This window comes from Sander vitreus, chromosome 18 (genome assembly GCF_031162955.1).
Source record: "Sander vitreus isolate 19-12246 chromosome 18, sanVit1, whole genome shotgun sequence".
NCBI classification, from domain to species: Eukaryota; Metazoa; Chordata; class Actinopteri; order Perciformes; family Percidae; genus Sander; species Sander vitreus.
In genome coordinates, this window is record NC_135872.1 from 3,252,057 (window position 1) to 3,279,271 (window position 27,215).

At 42.3% G+C, this 27,215-nt stretch overlaps 1 protein-coding gene across 1 annotated transcript in view; it reads left to right on the plus strand.

The window, feature by feature from the left end:
• Nucleotides 1-24,412, plus strand: part of cfap61 (cilia and flagella associated protein 61) — a 41,045-nt gene extending 16,633 nt beyond the window's left edge. Inside the window, exons 14-24 of the mRNA XM_078274782.1 lie at nucleotides 797-925; nucleotides 4,551-4,678; nucleotides 8,411-8,503; nucleotides 8,699-8,867; nucleotides 9,609-9,777; nucleotides 13,037-13,329; nucleotides 15,360-15,687; nucleotides 17,718-17,800; nucleotides 18,679-18,890; nucleotides 23,838-23,925; nucleotides 24,198-24,412. Of these exons, the coding sequence (XP_078130908.1) occupies nucleotides 797-925; nucleotides 4,551-4,678; nucleotides 8,411-8,503; nucleotides 8,699-8,867; nucleotides 9,609-9,777; nucleotides 13,037-13,329; nucleotides 15,360-15,687; nucleotides 17,718-17,800; nucleotides 18,679-18,890; nucleotides 23,838-23,925; nucleotides 24,198-24,356 (1,851 nt within the window). The 3' untranslated portion in view covers nucleotides 24,357-24,412. The remainder of the gene's footprint in view (nucleotides 1-796; nucleotides 926-4,550; nucleotides 4,679-8,410; nucleotides 8,504-8,698; nucleotides 8,868-9,608; nucleotides 9,778-13,036; nucleotides 13,330-15,359; nucleotides 15,688-17,717; nucleotides 17,801-18,678; nucleotides 18,891-23,837; nucleotides 23,926-24,197) is intronic.
• The last annotated feature ends 2,803 nt before the right edge of the window (nucleotides 24,413-27,215 follow it).

Here is a 27,215-nt window from a genome sequence, read left to right on the forward strand (position 1 = left end):
CCAAAGTAGTTGTTGCCCTATCATTCTTTCCACCTAAAAACGCCACTGACAACACGACCGATTAGCTACATTTTAGTCCAGTTAAGTAGCTAAAGTACCTTGTAGCTATTTGCTAAATAATCATATAATCTTTATAGAGCACCTGTCAAACACCAAGTGCTTCACAGCTAAAATAAAACATACCAGTCATAAAAACATCAGTTTTAAAAAACCTAATTAAAACTAAAGTGAAGTAAAGTGTTAGACTCACTACAATTTAATTTGGACGAAGACAACAAATCTACAGCATCTCGGATATCGCAAATTGTCTTCTGTAGCCGTTCAGGCTGATCCGACAGATGGATTTGTTCATGTAAAATGTTCAAAGCAGACCATTTTTTGCAGAGTGAGCCCCCCCCCCCCAGCAGGCTGCTGTCTCCGGGGTCGGGCAGCAGGTGCCTACAGTGCTGCCAGCTCCACCTCTCCACACCATAATAAGACATTTCCTTGACATGTAGAGGCCTCCACTTCCTCTGCTAATTACCTTCCACAAACAAGTACCAGATTGGGGAGATGATGAAGTGCAAATAGAATAATGGCAGAAGATAACCAGAGAATTATCTCTGTTCAGGCAGAGGGTGATGTTTTCCACCGAGCTCACAACAGTGGTGTAAACCTTGCATCATCAAACCTCTTCACCTGAGCTCATTATCACTTCCAGTTGCCTCCCAAGTCCCCACATTGATGCTGTTTAACCTCATAGGAGATTCTCTCTTTCTGAGCTCACTGACATTGTGCCCTCTTCTTCTACACACAGAATTCCTGCGTCCACCATCTGGATTTTGTCCTCAACTGTGCGGTCCCTGTCCACCCGCGACGCCAGATCATCTACCCGCTGGAGGAGCTTGGCATCAACGCCCCTTCCAGGCAGATCACCGAGGACCAGGTGGGCACAGCGGCAGCTGGCTGACAGGGCCGCAGCCTGCCTGGGAATGTAGATTAGCTGGGGGCTGCTGACAGAGGGAACACAGCAGGGTGTTGTTGTGACCACTAGACGGTGCTGTTTCAAAAGGGAACAGAGTGGCACCCAGTGTGCTTCACTTAAAGGGATGAAGGAGAACCTCCAGTAGAGACGGATAGAAAACACAGTATTATGGAATGTCCATTTATGTTTTGATTTTCTATTACGTTTTTTTCAGAAACCACATCTAAATAGTTTTTGTTGTTGCCCCTGAACAGTTAACAGCAACATTATACATTTCATTTCTGTGTTGAAAGGCAAACTAAAACATTGCAAACAAGTTATTTGTAGAAAATAATTGAGGTTTTCAGTATTTGTAAGTAGAAATAGCAAAAATGTATGAAGAAAGGTTAACAGCTGGAGTAACTCAGCAATTATTGAGTGTATCGGATTTCTCTGTCCCCCTGGATAACTTTAAGATAATAAAGTAGACTGTTTGCACGTCATAACATACAAGTTTCTAAATGTAAAGAAACTACAGGTCACATACAAATCTGAAAATGTACAAAAGAATATCTGAAAATGCACAAATATTTGGAAGATATCTAGCTTTAAACCACTGATATCTGACCTATTCTGATATGAGTCTTTACAGGCGCCTGGGTAGCTCACCTGGTAGCGCGTGCGCCCATATACAGAGGCTCAGTCCTCGATGCGGTTTCGATTCCGACCTGCGGCCCTTTACCGCATGTCATTCTTCTTCTCATTCCCCTTTCATGTCTAAGCTGTCCTATCAAATCAAGGCATAAATTGCCAAAAAAAAAGAGTCTTTACATATTCACTGTGAAATGTAATGAGATAGTTGGGAGATTTCTTGTCATCATTAAACAAGTTCTTGGAAATGTATAGCCTTTTGAATTTGGAGCTGTGTAGGAGCCCTTAATGCGTCAGTATCTCTCAACCAAAGTACTTGAACGAGAAGCATACTCCAGCCTTAAAGACGCATGTTTTTACTGAGTCTCTCAAAGTGGTACCAATGATTGTCACTGTCCCTCAGGGCTAGCTGTCTATTTCAAGTAACTTAAGCAGATAGCGTCACTATGAGAGCAACTTCCTTTTTGTTTTTATAAAAAAAAAAACTAAACTGGTAAAAGAATGAAAGTAACAGGTGAATAATGATAATCACAAGCTCTCCTGTTTAAATTCTACTGTGAGTCCTGTGTTCTTCCGAGCCTGGCTCATCTTAATGTGGCTGTGATTTATTTTAATGTCGTGCACTTCAAATATTTACCACACGTGCAACAGCAGCTGTCTTTAGACCCGAGGCGACACCGTGTACACTCACGCGTTCATTACACTCCATCAAACCCAGTCCGCCCCCTTCGCCTCGGTTACACAGCAGTCATGATTTCCAGGCTTCCGTGCAGATAAGAGCTTCGCCTCCGAGCTGCATCTCTGCCTCCTGATGTCGGCCTTGGGACCATTAATCACATTTAAAGCACCTGTTCCCTCTCTGTCAATACAGGATCGTATTACACAGAGCCGCAGTCATTGTGTTTCGGGAAGGTGAGGCATCTCCGGCGTGATAAGAGCTGCTGCACCTGCTCCAACGCACATGTAGACGAGGCGGGAGCTTTGTTCATCTGATAACCTCATCTGGTTAATTCCTGCAGTATTCACATCAATAACAAATACAGGGTTTTTACATATAAAGTGATACTCCTTTTCAATAAATGTCAAAATACAGCATCTACATGACACACGGCTTAAAAATCATTTTTATCTGATACGGTTTGTATATATTAAGTGTTTTAATGGATCACTTTTATATGAAATAATGGCCAGCAACATTTTCCTATGAGTATTTAATCTGGTCTCTGACTGCTGTTACTCAGCAGTAGTCTATATTCATGACGTTCCACTTCCGGGATTGCTCCGGTGCTGTCGGAAAATCCGCCGGATGTCCTTCTTTTCGGCACGATGTCCGTCACCTTCGTATTCCTTTGTGTTGGCGTTCTAACCTCCGGTGGATTTGTGAGGACTATGGTTAACTGCTCCTCAGATCTCTGCAGGGTAAATCCAGACAGCTAGCTAGACTATCTGTCCAATCTGAGCTTTCTGTTGCACGACTAAAACTACTTTTGAACGTACACACGTTCCACCAAAACAAGTTCCTTCCAGAGGCTATTTTGCAGAGGCACCATTGCTCCATCGGGCGCTAGCGGCGCCCAAGGCGATTGTGATTGGTTTAAAGAAATGCCAATAAACCAGAGCACGTTTTTCTCCCATCCCAGAATGCTGTGTGGACTAGCCAGACCTTCCTCCGCAACGCTGTGGAGGAAGGTCTGGCAACTGACTACTCAGCAGTGATCCAGTCCAGCTTTTCCACTTAATGCTGTAGTATGAAGTATAAATCATCGTTGCATTTGGGAACAAAATATGTTGCCGCAGTTGCTGAATGCATCCAAACGTAATCTTAGAGTGACCTGCTGAAGATTGACAGTTTAATCTTTAGCTTCAACTTGTTGCACAAAAAGCAGAATTTGAAGTTCTGTGACTGGATGTTTCATACCAAAATGCTCCCTGGGAGTCGTAGTTTAACTTCTCTCCTTTTGTTCTTTCACAAGCCACAGGCTTCAACGTTCAACTTTTTAATAAAAAATCAAATACCTTTCAACAGTTTAGATGAATCAACCAGTAGAGATTCATTTTCTGAAAATGAACGGAACATCCACATCCCTGTGCTCCCGAAATATCTCCATTGTCACAACTCTAATGCAGCAACTTAAATATAAAATATCTTCCCAAAGTATCCCCAAAAACTTGCCTTTTATAAGTAACTTTTGACCTGATGACAATGATAGTTGAACGAAAGTATTAAAAAGAAGAAATTAAAATTTAAAACTGGGTAATAGTGTTCTGAAGTATACTGTTAGTAGGCACTATTATTCGTTTTTTTTTTTTTTTGTTGCTAAAATTAAAAATATAATGATACGTGCACACATACATTTATCATATTAAATAACCACAGGCTCTTTTATTTCCCTGCTAATCAAACCCCACAACATCTCTCAGTATGTGGCAGATGTCGGCCACACATGCCCTCTTGGAAATTATTTGAATATTACACAAAGGTTAATTTCACCCTCGGGTTTCCCCCACCTATTTGCTCAATGCTGTTTTCATCCAACAAGGTGCATTGTGGGGCCAATCTGCCTAATTACAGATGATGAAGGAGCCATTAGCTGCCTCAGCTCACAGTGCGAGGACCAGACACGCTCGGTGGTGGAGGGATTGGTAAATTAGAACGCGGTGTTCTACTAATTCCCGTGGGAGTGTTTTGTAATGATTGTAGAAAAGTGGTCCTTAACTGTCAGGTTGCCCGTTTGATCTCTGTGTTTCTATCGTATTACAATCTAAAGCTCCATTTACTGCAATTCTCCTATTTTTCCGATTTGTAGAACATCTGAATAAAGAGCAAGCATCTGATTGATACTCTAGCAGATGTAGACAGCGGGAGGAAAGTATGTCACCAGTCATTTTGGTAGATTTTGTCTCACTGACTTGTCTTCTTTCTCTCTCTCTCTGTTTCTCTCTCTGTTTCTCTCAGGCATCGTTTGCTCTCAGTCTCATCAGCAGAAAGTTAACCATGGAGCCAAAGGTCACCATTAACGCCAGGATTGTGGTGGTGGGGGCGTCAGACACAGGTTTATCTCTCCTCGAGGTGCTTTGTTTCTGGTGAGTCCGCTTTAGAACTAGATCCTCAGTGTCATTATTCTTTCCTTTTTCTGTATTAGTAGCGGCAGTGACAAATAACGCCACAATTCTTCCTCTGTAACCATGACTGGATTAACCTTTTAAGGGGCCCTGGGGCAAAACGTTTCTCTCAGACCCCTATTAACCCCTCCCACATACACACGCACACGCACACACACACACACACACACACACACACACACACACACACACACACACACACACACACACACACACCTCTCACCATCTGTGCATGGTGTATGTACCCTGTCATCTCCAACTTTCAATCAAGAATCATGCACACAGCAGTCTATACATGACATTATTTGCCCAGAAACTCATATACCAACCAGTGCTTCTGTGCTGGGATACAACAACCTGCTCCCAAAGTTTTGACATGTTCCTTCATCACAATAAACACACACGCTGTGTATTTTATTTTGACTCAATCCCACACACACACCGTCCTGCTGCCACAAATACTCACTAGAGCACCAAATGTGGATTAACCCCCCCGAAGTCTAAGTCTGATATCCATGTGTTGCATATCTGTCTTGTGTAAAGAGATCATTTGGCCCTGAAGCTGAAAAGTTGAAGTTTGCTTTTTTGAAATTCTTTAAATCTCTTGTGAAAACATACCTTTACTCATGTGGGCAAATTGTTTTGGTGCTTGAAATGAGTTTACCAAAGTGTTAGGTTCACAAAAGTCGTGTAATACATGAAATACAGAGTAGATAAATGTATAATAAGTGTCTAAAATGAAATTCTGTAATATTGCTTTTTGAGTAGAAGTGTTGTCCCTCACTCTACTTTCACCATAGAGTGACACGATAATGACTTCATACTGCATATCAAGCTTTATGGGATGTGTGCAAATGAAAAAATAATTACTACAAATATTTATTATATATAAAAAACACAGAAAATCACAATGTTTACATAAATCTGGGCAGAGATGGAGGTGATGTCTGCTCATAAGATGCTGCAAGTGCTTTCATCATACTACATGACACTCTTAGGAATCATTGTATGCTGCAGCCCGCAGTAGAAACAGATTAGGACAAGACACAAAATCCAAAATTGTACCCAAACAGAACTTCTATGAGCAGCGTAAAAACTGTCTGTGCCTGAATCTGTCAGTTAGTGTCTGTTTGTATAACACGTACCAGATGGACAACACTTTTATCTACAAGTGCCAGTAAACACAGACGAGCAGTAAATGCAGGAGGTATGATAGAACTGGCAGCTGTTACAGTAAAGCATTCACATCATGTTCCTTACAAATTCTGATGCGTCTGTAGAGAAATACTCCTCTGAACCCAAAGAGAGCAGGCCCTCACCGAAGCTTCTTTCATTTTTTATATATATTTCTTTTTTATCGTCTTTTATTCCAGGAATCCAATCTCTGGAAATGTCACTTGACTCTGGGTCGGACGTCTTACATGTTTGCCTTTGTCCTCGCTTTGTGAGATTAACTGCTCCGGCAGATAATAAGAAGCGCAGGGCTGCTGATTCAGAACCAGACGATAGCTGCCAGGCAACCGTGCTCGTTGTTTTGCCAAGCGAGATCTCAGAGCTTGCGAGGCTGGCACGCCGATGATGGCGGGGCACGCAGCTGTGTGAGGCCTGGCATTCAGCAGGACCAGCGCTGGCCCCCTTTAATTAGCCACTCCACTGTCCCCTCCCCTCCATCAGGGATCTGCTGCAGCGATCTGTGTTTGCTGTCACTAATGAGTTGACTAATGAGGCAGTTAGTGTCCACTGAACTAATGGTGAGGCGGCGACGCATTGAGAGGGTGAATGATGGGTCAGTTTCGGCCTGCTGGGGCCCCTCTTATCAGCCCTGCCCAAACGTCCATCCCCCTTCACCACCCCCCCCCCCCACCTCTACACAGCTTTCCATGTGCTTATTGAATGCAGCCCAGCAGCGCAACACCCCCCTCCCCAACTTCATTACTGGCTGGGACGAGGTCAGACAGATAAAGAGCTCTGCGGCGGCTCGGCCCTCTGCTCGCCGCGGTCAGGCTGCAGGGTTACCACGGCCGTCTGTCACCGGCTGATAACGGGGCAAAGCCATGGCTTCTGATTCACTCACACCCAGACACCAATAATGGGCCTTAATGCCTCACTGCTGCGGCATAAATCCACCTTCTGGCACAGATTAACATGGAAAGTTTGACTGCACTCATTGTCTGATGGCTGCTCATTATTATTATTATTATTATTAGCATGTTCACCTCCAAATCAAACCACTAATGAAGCAGAGCTTTGAAGTGATAGTCGAGGATTCTTTACTTTTTTCCATTTTTTGATTGCCGCGTTTTCATTTTTATACATTCTGCTCACTCTACAAGTGAGCACTGTAACCTAATATAAACTTAATCAACCAATTTTAATCATTTCAAGTCAATAAATCAATAATCAAGTTAATTATCAAGCAAAAATGTCTCTACACATTGTAAATATAAAAATATCTTTGGGTTTAGACTGTTAGTCGGACAAAAAACAAAAGGTTTGAGGACATCAGCTTTGGATTTTCTTCATTTTCTGACATTTTATATGAACGAATAATCAATCAATAAAAAACCTAATCAACAGGTCAATCGATAATGAAAACCATTGTTTATTGCTAAATTTCCATGTTGTTTCTCACTCTACTAGAGAGAGAGGGTGGGAAATATGGGCACAATCTTTTATTACGACATATGCAATCAAAAGTATCCACAATGATCTAATAAAACCCAAGATTTTAAGTTTGCCGAATCTCTGCCGGTTGACAAATTTCTATCATCTTCCTCACAGTGTATTTCGCCAGTCGTACTACTCGTGAGTAATGTAACACAACAGCCAGTTCACCAACATTTTGGTGTCTGGTGTTGTAGGTCTGTGCCGCTAGGCGTTCTTTTAGCAGGAAGCTGAGATAAGAACAGAGCAGGAGGTGATCACAGGCGTCGGTGTGATAAGGCTGAACAATGCGAGGTACACACACTCTGCTTTTCAACGGACAAAGGAGCTGGAGCTGCCGTTATCTGCGGTATAATGTCCTGTAGGACACCACAGAAGAAGTAATTTGCATCACAAGAGATGTTGTATATTGTGGACAGTAAACACACACAAGGAAGGAGGGCAGTTCAGGAGTTTTCAGGATGCTCGGAAACCACACATGCATCAGTAGGCTGGAAAACTCCCATCTGAGAACCATTAATTCAACAGAGTTTCTATTTGTTTAATGATGCTCAGGATTTTTAAATGTCTGTCTTCAAGCAGTGAGAATCAAGCAGTTTGAGTTTTACTGAAGCAAAATGTGAGTGGAAGAGGAACTAGTAAGTGAAACTCAATGTCTGAGCTCCTTTATTTTCAACACTAATAGTATTAGCAGCAGCAGCAGCAGCTAATATTTAAAGAGTGCCAGGGTCAAACATCTTGTACAAACAGATGTATCTCTGTGTTTGTGTACAGCACAGACCTTCCTGTTGCATCAAACGCAAAGTTAGATTTGTTTTCATGTAATATTCTTTATTTCATCTTAGCATGGCTGACATTAGCCAGGCTTTCTAAATGCTGTTGCACATCACTGTATGAAGAAGGTAGTTGTTGCAGGAATTAAAGTTGTCCCTCCCCAGATAACATTCGTGTCGCCCTGTGTCCTGTATGTATTCACTGTGTCTTGTGGAAAAGCACTCATGCTGTTGAGTGTTGTTTGTTCTCTCGCAGCCCTCACCTCAGGTTCAACAACCTGAGCCTTGTCTCAACTCACGGTTTCCCCAGCGACTACAACCACGAGGACATCAGGTTTCTGTCCACAAGGTGAGTGAATGTAATCAGGCATGGAAACGGAAAATCGTGTTCGGCATCTTACATTGAATGACTTATTGGATCTCAACATACCATGAGAACGTTCCAAAAACATTATCCCTTTATTTTATGTGTAATTTAAAAGTCAAGTTATCATTCACAACTACATTGGCTAACTACATTAAGAGGTTTCTTCACTTCCTGCAGTCATGCATACAGCAGCAGAGACTTGGCCCAGCTACCTCTGCATTCATACGTCAATGTGGTGACTGGGAAGATGTTGGGCATCAACAGGAAATCCAAACACATCCGTGTGTCCGGTGGTAGGAAGGTGCCCTACGATCACCTCGTCCTCTGCACGGGCCTGCAGTACCAGGTGAGACAATGGGCGCTTACGCTTTTTAAAATGTAACGCTCCACGCCTATCTCCTTTTGCTCCGGTACCACTCACACCACGAGTTCGAAGCATGCCCGAGCCCGTCTCTGCGTTACTGCAGCACAGAACATGCAGGTGAACGGCGCCCGCCCTCCCTCTCCATGCTGCAAGTGCCCGTCAGCAGAGCTCCGGGCATAAAGGGAGAGTAGGCGCTGTTCATCTGATAAATACAACACTGTGTTTTACTTTTTTGGAGCGAGAAGTGAGTGATTTGAGTATGCGGGTGAAATCTGAGTTGAGCAAGGAGCATAAATTAGATTTTTACCACTCCACTCAACTCACATGCTCTGTTAATAGACCAAACAGGGCTACATACCTTCAAGGGCTCTTTTTCTGTTTGCATTCGTGCCGCCAATAGGAAAGCAGAAGTCACAAAAGCTGGCCGGTCCCTCCACTTCACTCACCGTGCTAGGAGACCACATCGCCGGGAGGAGAGCAAACAGAAGCTCCTGAGACAGACGGCTAGCTAGTTAGCCATCTAGTAAAAATATGCCAACATTTTATGATCTCATTCATCTGTCCTTTCACAATACTACTTCTCTTCTATGATTGATGAATGATCTTTGTGGGCCTGAGCTGTTTCAACTGTTTGTAAGTCGCTTTGGGGTTTTGAAATGTACATTATACATCAAAATTGACGTAATTATTCAATGTTCAATTCTGTTTTATGCGATGCTGTAGGTTCCCCGTCCAACTGGTGTGGATCTGAGCCAGCCCGTCACAATCAAGCAGCTGCAGCCTCAGTCCAGATACACAGGGCCCGTCCCATCCAACCTCTTCACCCTCAACGACCTCAGCGACTGCATGGCTGCTCGCCACTGGCTGTGTGCCAACTTTGTGGAGCTGGAGGGTAGGTGAACACACACACACACACACACACACACACACACACACACACACACACACACACACACACACACACACACACACAGATAACCTAAAATGAATCTGTAGTAGTATGTCACTACTCAGCCAGTCAGCGCTGAAGTGCCCCGGTGTAATTAGCAGCTAATTAGCTGCAGAGAAATCTTTCATCTCTGTGAATCAGGTCAGCCTCTTCCATCCCTTTTCCATTATCATATCACTTTCTGAGAGCCAGGCTTTTCAGAGCAGGAAAAAAAAAAATTAAGCAAAATGAATCTGCTCTCTGAAGGAATTGTGCAGTGATCTAGAGTGAGGCTTTTATATGTACTAATTAGATGATCCCAGTCATAAACGAAAACCATTAATAAATGCAAATTACCATGGCAGACTCAAGCAGATACCATGTTTATTTCCATATTTTAATAATAATAACAGAAAGAAACCGAGTAAATGCTAATTTTTTTGCATTAGGCTAAAGCAGATGTAGCTGTTCTGTCTCGGCACAAGCTTTAAAAGATATTTTTTTTATTAACAAATCCCATGAAAATTGTAAATCAAGCATTGTGTTAGTCTGTCTCTAAATACTCTCTGATTCCTCTCTGCCTGTATGGTTCCTACTGAGAGGTCAATCTTTAAAACTAAATTTCAGATATGTTAGTCATTTCTTTAAAACAGTTGCTCACTGTAGTTTTTATCAAACAAACAGGAGGAAGTAGTGCATTTGTGGGGGACTATTTTCAGTGGGGGATTAATCCACATTTGGTTCTGTGGTGAGTGTTTGTGGCAGCAGGATGGTGTGTGAGGGATTGAGTGTAAATAAACTTGTGTGTGTGTGTGTGTGTGTGTGTGTGTGTGTGTGTGTGTGTGTGTGTGTGTGTGTGTGTGTGTGTGTGTGTGTGTGTGTATGGTGATGAAGAAAGATGTCACCCAGTGCAACAGTGTGGCTCACTGATATGTTTTAATGGCACGGAGGAAGAAGAAATATCAGGCTGTGATACACACAATACTTGTTAGCAGACACGTTCACTGTGGATGTCGGTCCTTTTATGGGATTTGTTGACAATAAGAAAAATATATAGAACATCACCAGACGTGTTCTTTAATGTGACTAATAACAGTGATAGCAAATGGGAATTAAATAGAATGGAAAAAATATTTGACAAAAACAAACAAACAAGGAAGCGCTTTTTGTTCATGTACTCCTGATGCACAGTTCAGCATCCAATGCGCCCCAAAACAAGGAATGATTTCCCCAAAAAGTCACAGCACACTGGTTTATTCAGGTACAAGGATTTTATTTGTGTCTACATGATTAAAAACAAGACTAGTTGGTACTGACATCCTACCTCAAGACTCTGATAACGTCTTTTTCTTTCAAGCTTTGGTACGTTTTTTGGGGCTTTTCCCTGTATTAGATAGTGACAGTGAATAGACAGGAAAGGGGGAGAGAGATGGGGGATGATACGCAGCAAAGGGCAGCAGGTCGGAATAGAACCCGCACCGCTGCAAAGGACTCAGCCAACATGGGGCGCACGCTCTTACTGGGTGAGCTAGAGGCCACCACGTGCCTACACTATTTTTATTGTAGAAATAAAAAACATGTTTCCTTGTGTAGTTCTAGTGGTAATAGAGTAAATGTATAAAGTGAGTGGTACAATCGGGATGTATTGGTGAGAAGCTTTGTGTTCTGCTGGCCTTGATGGTTCAGTAGCGGCAGAGCTCCTCTGGTTCAGCACCACGGACAGAGACACTGAACGGCAGCCAGGAAAACTCTAATACTCCAACTGCAGTCGTCATTCACTGATGTAAAAGTACCAATGCAACATACTCCATCACAAATAATACTCCTGCATTCAAATACTTGATGATGATCTTTGCTTTTTGTGAAATATTGGATAATTTGACCTCTTTATGCCTCGAAAAGGTACTTAAATGAAAGCATCTGAGAAGTTTAGAGGGGAAATATCTCTTTTGGTGAAACTGCAAACTCGTAGAGATTTAAAACATAACAAGGCGCCAAATTACACACTGCGTTTTTATAAGAGTTGACAAGCCAAAAAGGTCGAGGTTGCTTTGATTTGTCTCCTGAAGGAGAAAAATTGTCTTGGACAGGAGAAACTGCTGCATTAAAAATAGAGATGCTGGAAAAGACACTTAATAAATAAAAAAGTTTAAAAAAACACACATGCTTACAAAAAAAACATGTAGCAAACACAGTTAAAAATACAAAAATGTACAAAATATATATTCAAAAGATATACAAAAACATACCCCTGAGTTTATTAGAATATGTCTCGACACACTCTTTTTGCTGATGTGTTTACACAGGATGAAAGTATCTGTTTTATAACCAACATTACATGAACTCCAGCACTAACTAAAGTACATGAGTATAAACGTATACACATTTAAGTTCCTGATCTCCTTATGTGGCATACATTGGAAAGACGACCCCGCTGCTCCAGGCTTTGTGCTTTCCGTGAGAGATGAGGAGCACATATTCATTTTCTAGGAGCTTGTATGTTTGGAAAATGTCTTCTCTGAAGAGTAAACAAGGATGGATTACCAAATTGTGTCTTTTTATTTTAAGAAACGAATGCTTTGCAGTCACCATTCACTTCCTCTTGATTGCAGAGCTTCTTTTGTATTTACAACATTATAATTTTGCAAGAAACATTTTCTGTGCCTACAATCAGGAGTTACTACGAAACACATTTTTCAGCAAAAGTGTTGTTACTGTAGTGGGTAGTATTCTTCTGTTTTTCTTTTTCATATTTTTCTATATTATTTAGTCATGATGTTTCACATCTGTTATTCATAAACACAAATATCACCTGAACATCTATCAGGTGGAGAAATTGTATGGAACTTAGAAGACTTTTTTTTAGTGACTGTAGGGCTGAATATTTTGGAAGAATGTCCAGACTGAAATACATCGTGTATGGATTGCCATTATATATTTACAGATATGAAGTATCACATTCAGGCAGAGCATTGAAGTCATACTTGCATTAATATTGGTTCTTTATCAGAGGGCTTTAAAGAGGTTATTGGCTCTCTCTGCAGAATCTTCATTGTTGTTCGTTTTCTTTGAGAGCTCTGTCAAAGAGAGAGCCGTATAACTATTTGATATGAATTGCCTATTTCTTGACGTTTGTGTCTCTGACTGAAAAACATTGTAGACACTCTGAAAGACTATGAAAACATGCTGCAAATTCCTAAGCTTCTTCCTTGTGTCTCTCCAGATAATGCCGTCGTCTATGGAAACAGCATCGATGTCTTCACCACAATCGAGACTTTGCTCGGCCTTGGCGTTCGGGGGAATCGTATCCATCTAGTCCTTCCACCTCTCGAGCCCGGCGACTCGTGCTTCAGCGACTCTGCCGTGGAGAAGGCTGTGGCGACAGCCATGGAGAAGGCCAAGGTCCAGGTCCACCGTAACTGCCTGCTGGCTCAGATGAACAACGGAGAACACCCCGATCCCCTCACATCTGTGTCTTTCACCACCGACGCGGAGCCCCTCCATCTGCACTGTGGGGTAAGTCAAAGATTCTGATTTCACTGCTTACCTGCTTATCATTAGTACATACAAAAGAACATGTTCTCCAAATAATGGTGGGTAACTGGGCCAGGGTGTCTGGTGGAGCTGAAAAGCTCACAAACGATTGGCTGAATTCACCAGCATGTGGCTATCGGATGGATTTTAATTTCCCTCCTGGAAGCAGACGTTTGTCAAGCACAAAATGATATTGGTGTGTTTCCCATTTGCATTGTTTCAGACAGTAGAGGTTTCTATTGTGCGGTTATGTGTTTTTTTATTTTAGGCTAAAATAAAGGCACCCTGCAGATGAGGTCTTGTTGTCTTTATATTATGCAACTACTGTGTGAGCTGTCAAACCATGCAGGTTCCAAAACATTAAAGAATTTGGCTTAGCAAATGTTTGTTTTTTTGAGAATGGACATACAGTCAGGTCCATAAATATTGGGACATCGACACAATTCTAATCTTTTTGGCTCTATACACCACCACAATGGAGTTGAAATGAAACGAACAAGATGTGCTTTAACTGCAGACTTTCAGCTTTAATTTGAGGGTATTTACATCCAAATCAGGTGAACGGTGTAGGAATTACAACAGTTTGTATATGTGCCTCCCACTTTTTAAGGGACCAAAAGTAATGGGACAGATTAACAATCATAAATCAAACTTTCACTTTTTAATACTTGGTTGCAAATCCTTTGCATTCAATTCCAGCCTGAAGTCTGGAAGGCATAGACATCACCAGACGCTGGGTTTCATCCCTGGTGATGCTCTGCCAGGCCTCTACTGCAACTGTCTTCAGTTCCTGCTTGTTCTTGGGGCATTTTCCCTTCAGTTTTGTCTTCAGCAAGTGAAATGCATGCTCAATCGGATTCAGGTCAGGTGATTGACTTGGCCATTGCATAACATTCCACTTCTTTCCCTTAAAAAACTCTTTGGTTGCTTTCGCAGTATGCTTCGGGTCATTGTCCATCTGCACTGTGAAGCGCCGTCCAATGAGTTCTGAAGCATTTGGCTGAATATGAGCAGATAATATTGCCCGAAACACTTCAGAATTCATCCTGCTGCTTTTGTCAGCAGTCACATCATTAATAAATACAAGAGAACCAGTTCCATTGGCAGCCATACATGCCCACGCCATGACACTACCACCACCATACTTCACTGATGAGGTGGTATGCTTTGGATCATGAGCAGTTCCTTTCCTTCTCCATACTCTTCTCTTCCCATCACTCTGGTACAAGTTGATCTTTGTCTCATCTGTCCATAGGATGTTGTTCCAGAAATGTGAAGGCTTTTTTAGACGTTGTTTGGCAAACTCTAATCTGGCTTTCCTGTTTTTGAGGCTCACCAATGGTTTACATCTTGTAGTGATGTATTCACTCTGGTGAAGTCTTCTCTTGATTGTTGACTTTGACACACATACACCTACCTCCTGGAGAGTGTTCTTGAGCTGGCCAACTGTTGTGAAGGGTGTTTTCTTCACCAGGGAAAGTATTCTTCGGTCATCCACCACAGTTGTTTTCCGTGGTCTTCCGGGTCTTTTGGTGTTGCTGAGCTCACCGGTGCGTTCTTTCTTTTTAAGAATGTTCCAAACAGTTGATTTGGCCACACCTAATGTTTCATTTCATCTTCTGGATATACAGAGAAGAGAACATCAGCAATCCAGTTGACATACCATCTCAAGAAGGCTAAGAATTAATATAACTGGCAACCTTAAATTAGTAGTCTACATTTTCAATGCAAGGGATTAAACAAAACAAGATTTAACATGATAATTAGTAGTAGTCTTTATGCTAAACTAAGCTAACTGGCTGCTGTAGCTTGATATATAAGTGGTTTCTCCCACTCAACAAGAAAGTCAATAAGTATAACTATTGCTTTAACAAAGACAGCCAGCCGTATAAGGATGAACACCAACAGGAACAACAGGAAGTGGGTTTGTGAGAAATGTGATTACACTGAACCTGATCATGAAATCACAAGCAAACAGAAAGCATACTGATTTCTTCATTTTCTCCTTTCAGGTGTTCATTAATCTCTCCAATAAAGGAGTCGACTATGACGCCTTCAAGAGCATCAACAACTCTTTCATGGTCTTTGATAGCAGGCTCGTCATAAACGCCACTTTCCACACCAGCGATTCAGCCATTTGTGGTGCCGGACCTCTCACCAAATTCTCACGCTGCTACTACGCAGACGAGTGGTCGCACGCCAACTTCAACTCCAAGGAAGTGGGTCGGGACCTGGCGGCCATGTTGCTGTCCCTCTTCGATCCGACGCTGGAGCCTGCCGTTGAGCCTCCACCTGAACAGGATCGCCTCGTTCCACTGTACAAACAGCCCAAGATTCAAGGTCAGACTTCAAGTCTGAAAAAATATATTTAAAGAGTTTTAAGGGTTGAGTAGTTTTTCTGTTAAGTCTGGAACCATTGTATTTGACTTCTGTCCTTCAGTGTTTATGTCCACAGGCTTGTACCTTTTGAGTTTTTATCGAAGAACTAGATATGTTTTGAAGACGCTTGCAGCCTTGCAGTGGTTGAGACAGCCCCGTAAGGTTCTATAGAAAAGCTCAGAGAAGTGGCTGTATGCTGCTCTTTAATGGAGCTTAGGCGATTACACAGATGTCCATTTGCAAACCAACCAGTTAGTCTTTGTCCTTGAAGACTTTTCTCTTGTGAAAACCGAAAAATACTGTTTGAAAACACTTTTAAGAATGCACAAATCTTACCTTTGTCCAAGTACGTTTTCTAGTGCAGCGTCTTCTTCGCCACCTCGTGGTGCTCTAAAAGGGGATTTATGGTTCTGCGGGGGCTGAGAAAAAGAAACCTACGCCGCTGTGAACATTTATACTTGTGTGCTGACGTGTCAGCGTTGTTCTAGCGTATCTCTTTAAGAGAATACCAGAGCAGGTGTGCGTGGGGAGTGTGTGGTAGAGTGAGTGAGAGAGTGACGGTGATTAGCTTTGGAGCGAGACGGCGAAACAAAGTGTCTCTCCTGTGCTTTCTGACCACGGTCGGACCCTCTCCTCGATTTCATGTGGTTTATGGAGAAGGAGAACCCGGAAATGAGTAAGAGGAAATGCGGCGGTACCAATCCACGGCCAAGCGGACCAATCCCAGTTGTTGCGGTCTGCGTCGCTGCATCGTGTAGTTGAATTGTGTGAATTGAGTTGAGAGGTGCACGTCAGGCTACGGCGTAGGGTCCTGCGTATCTCCACGTACCTACGCACGTACCCACGGCGTAGATTTAACACAGAGCCCATTGGGTATAAGTCGTAATGGACTCATTATTCCCCCCTGAGGCCAGAGGGATGACACACTTGTTCATCTTTTGAATTTATCATTTAACCAGGAGAATGAATGAGAATGAATAGGACTGGACAACAGAAAAAACACTTCACCATTCTATTCTATCTTCTTGCTATTGTATTGAATGTTCAACAGGCATGTTAATCATCACTTTTAGATATTTAGTAGGTCCACATAAAAACTAATTCCTTCACATTCATCAGCAGATCTAAGGTTTTCGTAAGTTTTCAGGGTCTGTCAGTTTAGCTCAATATTCTTCTCTGCGTCCTTCCTCCTGTCTGTCCATGTTTTTGTCAGCTTTTATCTGTGAGAATTCGCACTGCCAATATTTTTTCATTATTTTTTTGTGGAACATTTTCCAATCTTTCACCCACTCACTGCCGCCGTTATTGTGGCGGACACTCAAACCATAGCTGGGGGTAACAATGCCTGCATTGCACTGCTGTGTATTCACGGAGTAACCAAGGCCACTCCGCAGGTTACATAAACACAGCAGCCACTCTGCTTCGCCCTTTTCACAGAGATAAAACACACATGAACTTTTCAGGGAGAGCGGAGATGCCGTATCGTCCCCCGCTATCAGAGTTCATTGCCTCAGCTTTGTTTTCCTCTGGGTGGATGTTAACAGTGAGATGCTTGTTATGATGTATCTGCTGTTGTCCCAGTTTTGATGCCAGTGTATGTTTCACCACTAAAACTCATTATCTTTTAACACGGACACCACGTTTAAGAAGATATTTTCATAATTTTCGTATTTCAGTGGCAATGTATTCACCTTTTCTTATTGTAAAGTAGGTCTGCAACTACTAGTTATATTTCTTAATATCCATTTAGTCTACACAATATCAGAAAACAATGAAAAATGCCTGTCATAACTATTCAGAATACAAGGTGGCATCTTAAAATTCTTGTTTCGTGCAACCAACAGTTCAAATTCTAAAATCCTCCATTTATTTACATGATATAAAACTGAGGAAAGCGACTCTAACATCTTGATGGATTCCTGTATCCTATTAAAGCATGAATTATATGAACCCCATCACACCATCATCATGTGGTGTCCCTCTCTCCTCAGGTGGGAAGCTGCCTGGAGGATATAACTACCTGCACGTTACAAAACCGTCCCCCACACACCAGACCGGTCCTGCTGTTAAACTTGTAAGTTTTTACTGTCCAACTAATCTGTCGGTGTTAGTTTTTCTCTGGTTTACACACAGTCTGACTCGATTCCACATATCTCAATCCTGCTTCCCCAAATGTGGATTGATCTGCCTCTGAAAATAATCCCTAACTATATATTTGTGATAAGCCTGCAAAATATGAGCAAAATATGTCATACCGTTGTTCAGTATCGCGTTAACGATATTTCTTCTCTCCTTTTTTTTATTATTTTTTGGGACATTTTAGGCCTTTATTGTGATAGGACAGCTGAAGACTTGAAATGGGAGAGAGAGGGGGAATGACATGCAGTGAAGGGCCGCAGGTCGGAGTCAAACCCGGGCCAGCTGCGTCGAGGAGTAAACCTCTATATGTGAGTGCCCAGTCTACCAACTGAGCTATCTGGGCGCCACGACGATATTACTTAATTATTTAATAATTACTTAAATAAACAGATATTAAAGAGTTCTCAGTTTTACCTTTCTGCTGCTTTCTGCCGTCGCAGCTCTAATCTGTGACACATTTTTGAAGATGCATGTCTTCAGTGAGAACCAGAGCCACCGACACTGTAGGGAAGTCAGAGAATATTTGTTGTGTTTTGATGTGATTTGAGGACAAAAACAAAATAGTTGACCGGGTTGCCTCAGTGGGTGGAGCAGGCGCACATATACTTGGAGGTTTATGCCTCGACGCAGAGGTCCAGGGTTCCAATCCGACCTGTGACGATTTCCTGCATGTCTTCCCCCTCTCTCACTCCCCTTTCTCACCTAGCTGTCCTGTCAGGACATTAAATAGAATATTGCAGCCGTATCCTTTTAAAGGGTCTAGGCAGTATCACGTTATTAATACAAGTCAAACACGTTCTCTCAATAACAAAGTTACAGGACACCGGCATCATGACCGGACGAGTGGAGACGGGGAACTACTTCTGTATACATCTCGACTGCAACGAGCTGGTGGAGGCGCTCACCTGTTTCTCCCTGAAGCCCCTCCCCGTCTCCAATTACCTGAGTCTGTACGGGAAACACCAGCAGCTGCTGGGCCAGCTGTCCAACCTCTATCACCAGGGCCTGATCCCAGACCTGTACAGGTGGGAGAGATGAGGACACTATCTATTTACAAATGTCTACACACATATTGAAAGTATCCAGTCAGTGTATCCATTTTGTCAACTTAAAATCTGGCTGGTAAAACTGATCTAAAAGAAAATCTGGTTTATTCAAACTTTTGTAGTTTTGGCAGTAATTTATTATAATAATAACACAAGTTATTTAATAAAACCTGTCAGTAGACATTGTAATAAGTCTTAATTCACACAGAATTCATACCAAAGTAGCTCTACGTCATTAAGAAAGTAAATAACTAGTCAACTTTGTGCAACAGAGGGATTTAGAAGTCTTATTTGAAATCGGACTAGTAGGCAAAGTCTGTCTTTGTGAAACCAGACTTTGGGAACATGGTGCTGCAAAGAACTTTGATTGGACGCAAAACACAGATTTTAAACTAACCAGCAGTTTATCCAGATTATCTTAAACACTTAATTTGGAGAAATAAATCAAACTGAAAGTGGGCACACCTTAAATGTCCCATGTCATGCTCTTTTTCAGGTTCAAATTGTATTTTGGGTTTCTACTAGACCATGTTTACATGCTTTAATGTTCAAAAACACAATTTTTCTGAATATACCTGTTTCACCCTCTGTCTAAAACGCTCTGTTTTAGCGCCTGTCTTTTTAAGCCCCTTCCAGTCTGCTCTGATTGGTCAGCGTTTCCGGGTCTTTTGCACCTGCACTCTCTGCATCTCTGCACCAACATTGCAGCCGGTAATGACTGTAATGGCTCTGCGGCACTTTCTATGTATATATATATATATATATATATATACATACATATATATATATGTATGTATGTATATGTATATATATACATATACATATATATATACATATATATATATATATGTATGTGTGACGAAGGACGGCCTCTTCAGGCAGGTAAAACTGGACTGCTTGAGAATCAGCCAATCAGGAGCTGCACTGCGCTCTGCTGTTCGCTGAAGAAGACTGCTTAAGTTTCAGTTTCGGGAAAGTTTGGAAGAGAGAGCTGGCGTCGAAAGACTGAGCAGTTATATAAATAGATAAAGAAGATAGTGTTGCGTACTTATTTCTAAGTTCCTAGTTTTGTGTGTGTGCAACAAACATTTGAGAGGCCTCCCTCTCCAGACGATTAACAGAGTGCAACCCTTGTTGTTAATCGGGTCTGATTATACACACTTAATCACTCCAGTGGAGCCTGTGCGTTTGGGACCCCACGGGGGACCAGCAGCAGTGAAGACGAGGTTGGGCTGGACACTTCAGGGGCCGACCAGGTACAGCAAACAGCAAGCAACATCACAACAGTGCCTGCACATCTCCACCCTCTCACCCACTAACGAGCTTCCACAGAGTGTAGAGAGATTGTGGCAGCTGGATGTTCTGCCCTACAGGAGTGAAAAGCTTGTCACACGCTCCAGGCAGGATCAGGAACCAGTCCGCCTGCTGGAGGCGAAGACCACACCAGTAGAAGTTGATGGGATTCAGCGCTACGCTACTCCCCTCCTCAAGGTGAAGAACATGCCACAGCTTCAGGCACCTAAGGAGGCTGTGCTCCTTAATCTCCGCAGTACAGAGAGGCGCCTGCTGCGAGACCCTCAAAGAGCAGCTGCATACTGTGCAGAGATTGGAAAGCTGGAGAAGGCGGGCTATGCAGTTAAAGTGTCAGAAGAGGAGCTGAGGGAAGCAGCCGAGTCGTGGTTCATCCCACATCACATGGTGATCCATAACGGAAAGAGCAGGATTGTGTTCAACTGCTCCTTTATGTATAAGGGAAAAAACCTCAATGAGCTGCTGCTCCCAGAGGATAAGCCATTGCTGCACTTTCTGTGGTGAGACCTGAAGACAGAGGAACCACCCAGCATCTACACATGGCAAGTCCTTCCATTTGGCACCACATGTACTGCCCCTGCTGTGCTACTTTCGCGCTGCAGAAACATGTGTTTGACCACAGTCAGTCGGGTGAAGATGTTCGAGTGTCTACAGAACGATCGTTTTATGTGGACAACTGTCTGCAGAGTCTGCCCTCTGTGGAAGAAGCCCTTCACCTGGTCGACAAACTGACTTCACTGTTGGCTACAGGTGGATTTGAGCTACGCCAGTGGGCCAGTAACACCCCTGAGGTCATCAGCCACCTGCCCAAAGAAGCCAGATCTGAGAGCAGTGAGTTGTGGCTCAACGAGTCAGGCACTGACCCACAGGAGCTCACCCTGGGACTCCGTTGGCTCTGCAATTCAGACACCTTAAGATATAAATACCGTATGCTGGAGCAACCCACACCCACAATGCGAAACATATACAGAGTCCTGGCACGCCTGTATGACCCCCTGGGATTTATAGTCCCCTTCACCACGCGGGCCAAGGTCCTGGTGCAGCACTTGTGGGACAAACAGAGAGACTGGGATGACCCATCACTGCCTGAGGATGTGCTGCAGCCATGGCTGACTTGGGAGGAAGAATTGCAGCATCTCTCCCAGATCCTACTGCCTCGCTGCTACGTGAGCCCTGAGATGGACACTTCAAACATCCAGAGAGACCTACACATCTTTGCTGATGCGTCAGAGAAGGCATATGGCTCAGTGGCTTGACTGCGGACGGAGAGCTCATACGGCCGTGTGGAAGTGTCTTTCCTGACTGCCAGATCCAGAGTGGCCCCAAAGAAGCAGCAGTCGATACCCAGACTAGAGCTGTGTGCTGCCCTGACTGCTGCACAGCCAGCTGCATTGCTGCAAAGAGAGCTTACTGTGAATATCCGCAATGTTGTCTTCTCGACAGACTCCACAACAGTACCGACATGTCTCCAGTCCGACTCCTGTCGGTACAGTCTTTCTGCTGATGACTACCAAGAAGCAGAGCAAGAAGTATTGAGACGGGCCCAGCAGGACAGCTTTGCTGAGGAGCTCAGCCTCTTGAGTACCGGTAAGCCAGCAGCTGCCACCAGTAGGCTGATCTCCCTAGCGCCAGAGTATGACGAGTATGAAAATTATAATGTAACTTCTTGATTGTGTTTGTTTTATTATATACCTGCTAGACATCTAATTATTATATATACTGATTTATGCCTGTATCTCTGTTTCAGAACCACACACACACTTGATCATTTATTCCAATAAACCATCTAAAAGGAACATCTTGTCTGCATTCTGATCGATGCCCCCTGGTGGCCACAATCTTTTAAAGACCAATCACTATATATATATATATATATATATATATATATACAGTCCTTTTCAATCACCAAAACAGTATGTATATGTATATATACATATACATATGTACATATACACATATACATATACGTATATGTATATATATACATATATATATGTATGTATACATCAACCTGCTTTATAATAAATAAATAAATAAAACGTTGCACTGGAAAGTCTGTAAACTGTGATGGATGTTTGCAGCAGACAATTTGGGTCCCAATTCTACTGTTAGACTAGCCTGGGGGTTTGTTTACAACATGTTACCAAAAGGAATAATGGAACAAACTACAAAAATAATATCTTTTTACAGAAGTCTTTTATATGCTTCAATAACTCAGGAGACAATTTTTAGTACAACAGACCTGCAGGAATGATTGGTTTTGTTGTCAACACACTGTTATTTGGTTTTGGCCGATGTTTGCTAGTTCTTCCGGCCTCTGTAGTAGTACAATTTCATTTAATCACTTAGGCACAATGCATGCTGCTGTTTTTATCTCTGATTTTGGTACCACAAAGTAACCGATGCCATGTGGTAAGGTTTTTTAAATAGCTGTTTTCCTACCTAACTTTTGTATGAAATTGAACCACCTTCACCGTTTCTGAAGGAAATTTCAGTCTGAGAAAGGAAATGTCTTGTTTTTAAAGCTACAGGTAGCGAAACTTCCCATCATTCATCTGCTGACTGATGACCTCACACTTCAAAATAACACATAAGCGTGTGTGTGTGTGTGTGTGTGTGTGTGTGTGTGTGTTTGTGTGTGTGTCACCGGGTGACCTGCTTTTGAGGTTTCAACACAAATGACCCCCAGATATGGACGTCTATTGTCCCCCGCCTCCTAATCTGTTTATGCAGCTCCCCAATCTGTCTTTGTGGCCGAGACGAGACAAAGCTGGAGCCTCCCCGCTGCAGAGACAGATTCCTCGTCACGCTGCTCACTCAGCTGACTCGTAAAGTCATTGTGGAGGCTGACGGAGCATCGTGAGCCGTTAAAAATCATTGATTGACCGTGTGGCAGCGGGGGGGTCTTTCAGCCTGTACAGTTTAGTGTGGCTTCTGTGTGTTTGGTTCCTTGGCTGTTATTTAAAGAGTCAGTTCACCCAAATTACACAGATAGTTTCTCTCTTACCTCTTGTGGTGTCTAGCTCTGCAAACAGACAGTGGTGGAAGTACTTTTTGTTCTAATATGCAAATCTATTGTGTTTTACGGACTTTTCTCTAATCTTTTCCTTTTTGAAAAAAAAATATATGAAATATTTGAGAGTTTGACGTCAAATATTTTTCAAATGAAACAATTTAATTTAAAACAGGGGAAATGTTTCCATGGTGGAGTTGATAACAACTCCTAGACATCTGAAACATGACGAGGAGCCCAAAATGCTGTTTTGTAAAGTCAAAAGCAAAACAGTTCAGGAATCACTGGTTTAATCTTTAATAATGCAATTTATTATATGAATTTTAAAGGTCCTATGACATGCTACCATGGGACCTTTACATGTAAAATCTTAATCTGAAAAGTAACTAAAGATGCCAAATAAATGTATTGTAGTAAAAAGTTCTATATTTTTCCTGCATGCAGTCGAAGTATAAAGTAGCTTAAAATGTGAATATCCCAAGTATAGTACCTCATAATTGTACCTAAGTACATAACTTGAATGTGATTGTGTTTAGAGGTTCTTTCTACAGAGGAATGTGGTCTACTGAAGTCTTAAAATGTAATGTTTGTCTCTCCTGCAGTTTCTTCAGACAGAGCTGGTGTTTGGCCATTTTTCACGACAGATTCTCCGACTTTGAGCAGGAGCTTCAGCAGATCTCCTCAACTGCAGTTAGTACTTTCTATTTTGATCTCAAATCACCAAGCTTGAGCTGTCTGACCTTTCTGTCTTTCTTTCAAAAATGTGACATGTACAGTATGTCTGAAACAAAAGTACATTGATAAATGGCTGAAAAGAATTTGAAAACGTATGTAAAATATATAATGGCAGGTCTGCCTTGACAGTCTAAGCAGGTGGAAACCGTTGTGAAGAATAGTTATTTTAACCCACGGAAACATGTAACTGTAATAATCTCTCTGTGTTCAACTCCGTGCCGCTGCAGGACGAGGAGTGGAGCCAGCAGGCCGTGGACTTGGACGTCCCCCCTCAGGACAGATTCCACGATGCTCAGAGTCAAGCGGCTCTGAGAAGCAGCGCTGTGAAATATCTGACCTACAACCGAAACCTGCTGCCCATGTTCGCCTGCCCCGGACAGCTGTGACATCACACGTGACCTCGCCAAGATAACGAAGCTTTTTAATCCCGATAAATGCTTTTTAAAATCATTATTTTCATTCAAAAGCTCTGCTCACGTTCGCACGAACACACTGTGCGTGTCTACCAAAAATGCTTTTCTCATAAAGCTTTTGCAAAGCCAATTCTTTTTTTGAATGTTCCAGGATACATTAGCAGCTGCTAGCATAACACACCACAATCTCCTGACTGAACGGTTAGTGGTCAAGTTGCATTGTGGGTAATGGAGGCGCCATGTTTTGACATGGAAGAAGGATGTGTGGCGTCAAAAAGACGATATCGCTGGTTCGGCCTTGTCAATTTTAATCATTTTTCTGTCCATCATGAGTTTGACGATGTTAAGGGAGTGTGATATAAATCGACAGGTTCCTCTTTATATGCAGACATCAGATTGATATCGTTCTTCTCTAACTCTTGTAGTGAAAGGAAATGAGCATTATTTTCCAAGAATGTTGAATTATTCATACATGGCTCTCACAGGACAGCGATGCTTCAAACATCGTATAGGAATATGATTCATCGCTGTAGATTAAACTACCCAACAGTATATAAAGGAGTCCAAATGAGCACAACCTCAAATATCTACAGCAGGAAAATGCAACAAACACATTAATGCAGCAGTGATATTAATCCAGAAACATCCGATAGAAGAAGAAAACACTGACAGGGAACATTTCACTGCATTTTGCTGAAAATACTGTTACTCAAGCAAGGTTTGGAATGCTTCTACTGCAGTAAAGGATCTGAATACTTATTTCAAAGTTCTGTTAAAGTCACCGAAAGATTCTTTGGTATGTCAAGTCCTTTTGATTTGTTCCTTAATTTGATCAAATTAAGGACTTTATTTTTCTCATGTACACGTAAAATTGTCTTAGCTCCCTCCTTTGATGTTTATCTGAGTATGGGAACTAACTCATGATGCACAGAAAATAGTTTAATACAAGTAAAATGAGAAAATCGGACTCCTCTGTTTTGTATTTGCACAGACCTCTCCTCCATAAAGTGCCAACTGTAACTGTGAGTACGACGTACTGACGTATGTCTCTGCAGCAGCGTGACCAATCGCGGCTCGTATAGCGGCTGGAGATGAAAGCTTTTTGGGGGGAGGAGGAGAAGGAGGGGGAGTGTGGAGGGTGTCACTCTACAGCTGTATGCTAATGAGGCTGAGCTGAAGCCTGTCCGGAAAATAACCGCACACACAACATATGTCTGCACCTACAAACAACCCCCAGGTTGAGAGAAAAACACACACACACTGCTGGTGTCCACATATAAAGTCACATATTATAGGATGAAAACAACCAGATTATCCTGAATTCCTCATGTGTAGGGATTTAGAATCTTTTTTTAAGATACAATATAAATCCAAGATAAGATAAAAAGGGACTTGTATCATTAGTGGTGTATAGCTTTGAGCTATTAGTCACAAGTTACCTTTGTGTATTTTATCTGTTCAAATGTTGAGCAAGACTTACCCACTGCCAAATAAATCTTTTAAATTATTTTTTTTATCATCTTGTATTGAGTCCTAAAAGTCAAAATGGATCAAAGATCAACTTGTTTCAGGATTTTGGTCTAAGTTAGTGTCCTAAACTTGAAAAACAAGACAGAATATGGCAGGTTGCTGCACTAGAATCAAGTCAAATGACTGTAGTCGATTCAGGAAAATTCTTGAAACAAGTTGTTTTAGATTGAAAACAGGTTGAAATGATCCCACCACACTGGCTAATTTGTTGAAAATAGGACTTGAAGAACTCAATAATGGACAAAGGTTTTTACTTCAGAGGAAACCAAATTTGAAAGCACAAACCCATGAAAAATGGAGGGGGAAAAAAACAAGAATTATGATTATATTGATTATATTATGATGAGATAACAGTATAGCATTTGGGTGGTACTTGATTGTATTTCAGTTCCGAGTTTGAACACCCTAACAGTCAAACTGATCCTGAGCTCAACGCTGAGACATCAACTGAAACCTGCTGCTTTCCATCAACACGCTGATTTCTGCGTGCGTTTGCCTGCGTTTACCTCATTTTAAACCCTTTAGAGCTCAGCACCGACCCTGGTCACATCCCATCATCCCTCACAGTGGAGGACAGACTCATATCCGGCTGACCGGGTCATATCTGACCTGCAGGAATTGGGTTTGCTGTGTTTTAACTCGCAGATAATCTCGGTTTGCCCCATTTGGTGACACAGAAAGAGCGCACTGATTACGCACAGCACGCGCCGACGGTATCTGGGGGCCAGATTGCTTTTTGGGGGCCCCCACTACTTCTCCCTTCCTCAACTGTGCAATTTCCTTCAATCACGGCGGGTCTACAGATTGCACAAGCGAAGCCATTGTGATGCAAAGCAGGAAACCCTCCTCTCGCTATTAATTATGTATGCGCAAAATGACGGATTCATATGTCCGGAGTTAACTGTCACGCCAGCGCACATGCTGCCGGGCCACAGGGGTTTTCCATTTGGTTATGAAGCTGGTCGAATTTAATGCCATCATTCAGTGCGTATAAGCGCGTTTCAAATCTTTTTGGGGGATCTTTAGTTGTCCTGGAAAGTCGTTAAATGTATTGAATTCTAAAATCTGAACAGCAAGTCCTGCACAGTCCTGAAAAACGGTTCAATGATGTGTTCTGAAAACCCGAGCTCATACATTTTAACTTTAATTTAGAAAATTGGTTCTAAATTCCCGTCTAACTTGTTCCGCGCCTTCCCTCTCTGGAGATGGATTTCCAGCTTTCAGTTCTACATTTTCCACTTTTACTCATTGTTTTTTCTAATCACTTCTTCTTGACATCGTTTATGTGGACGGGTGTGTCCG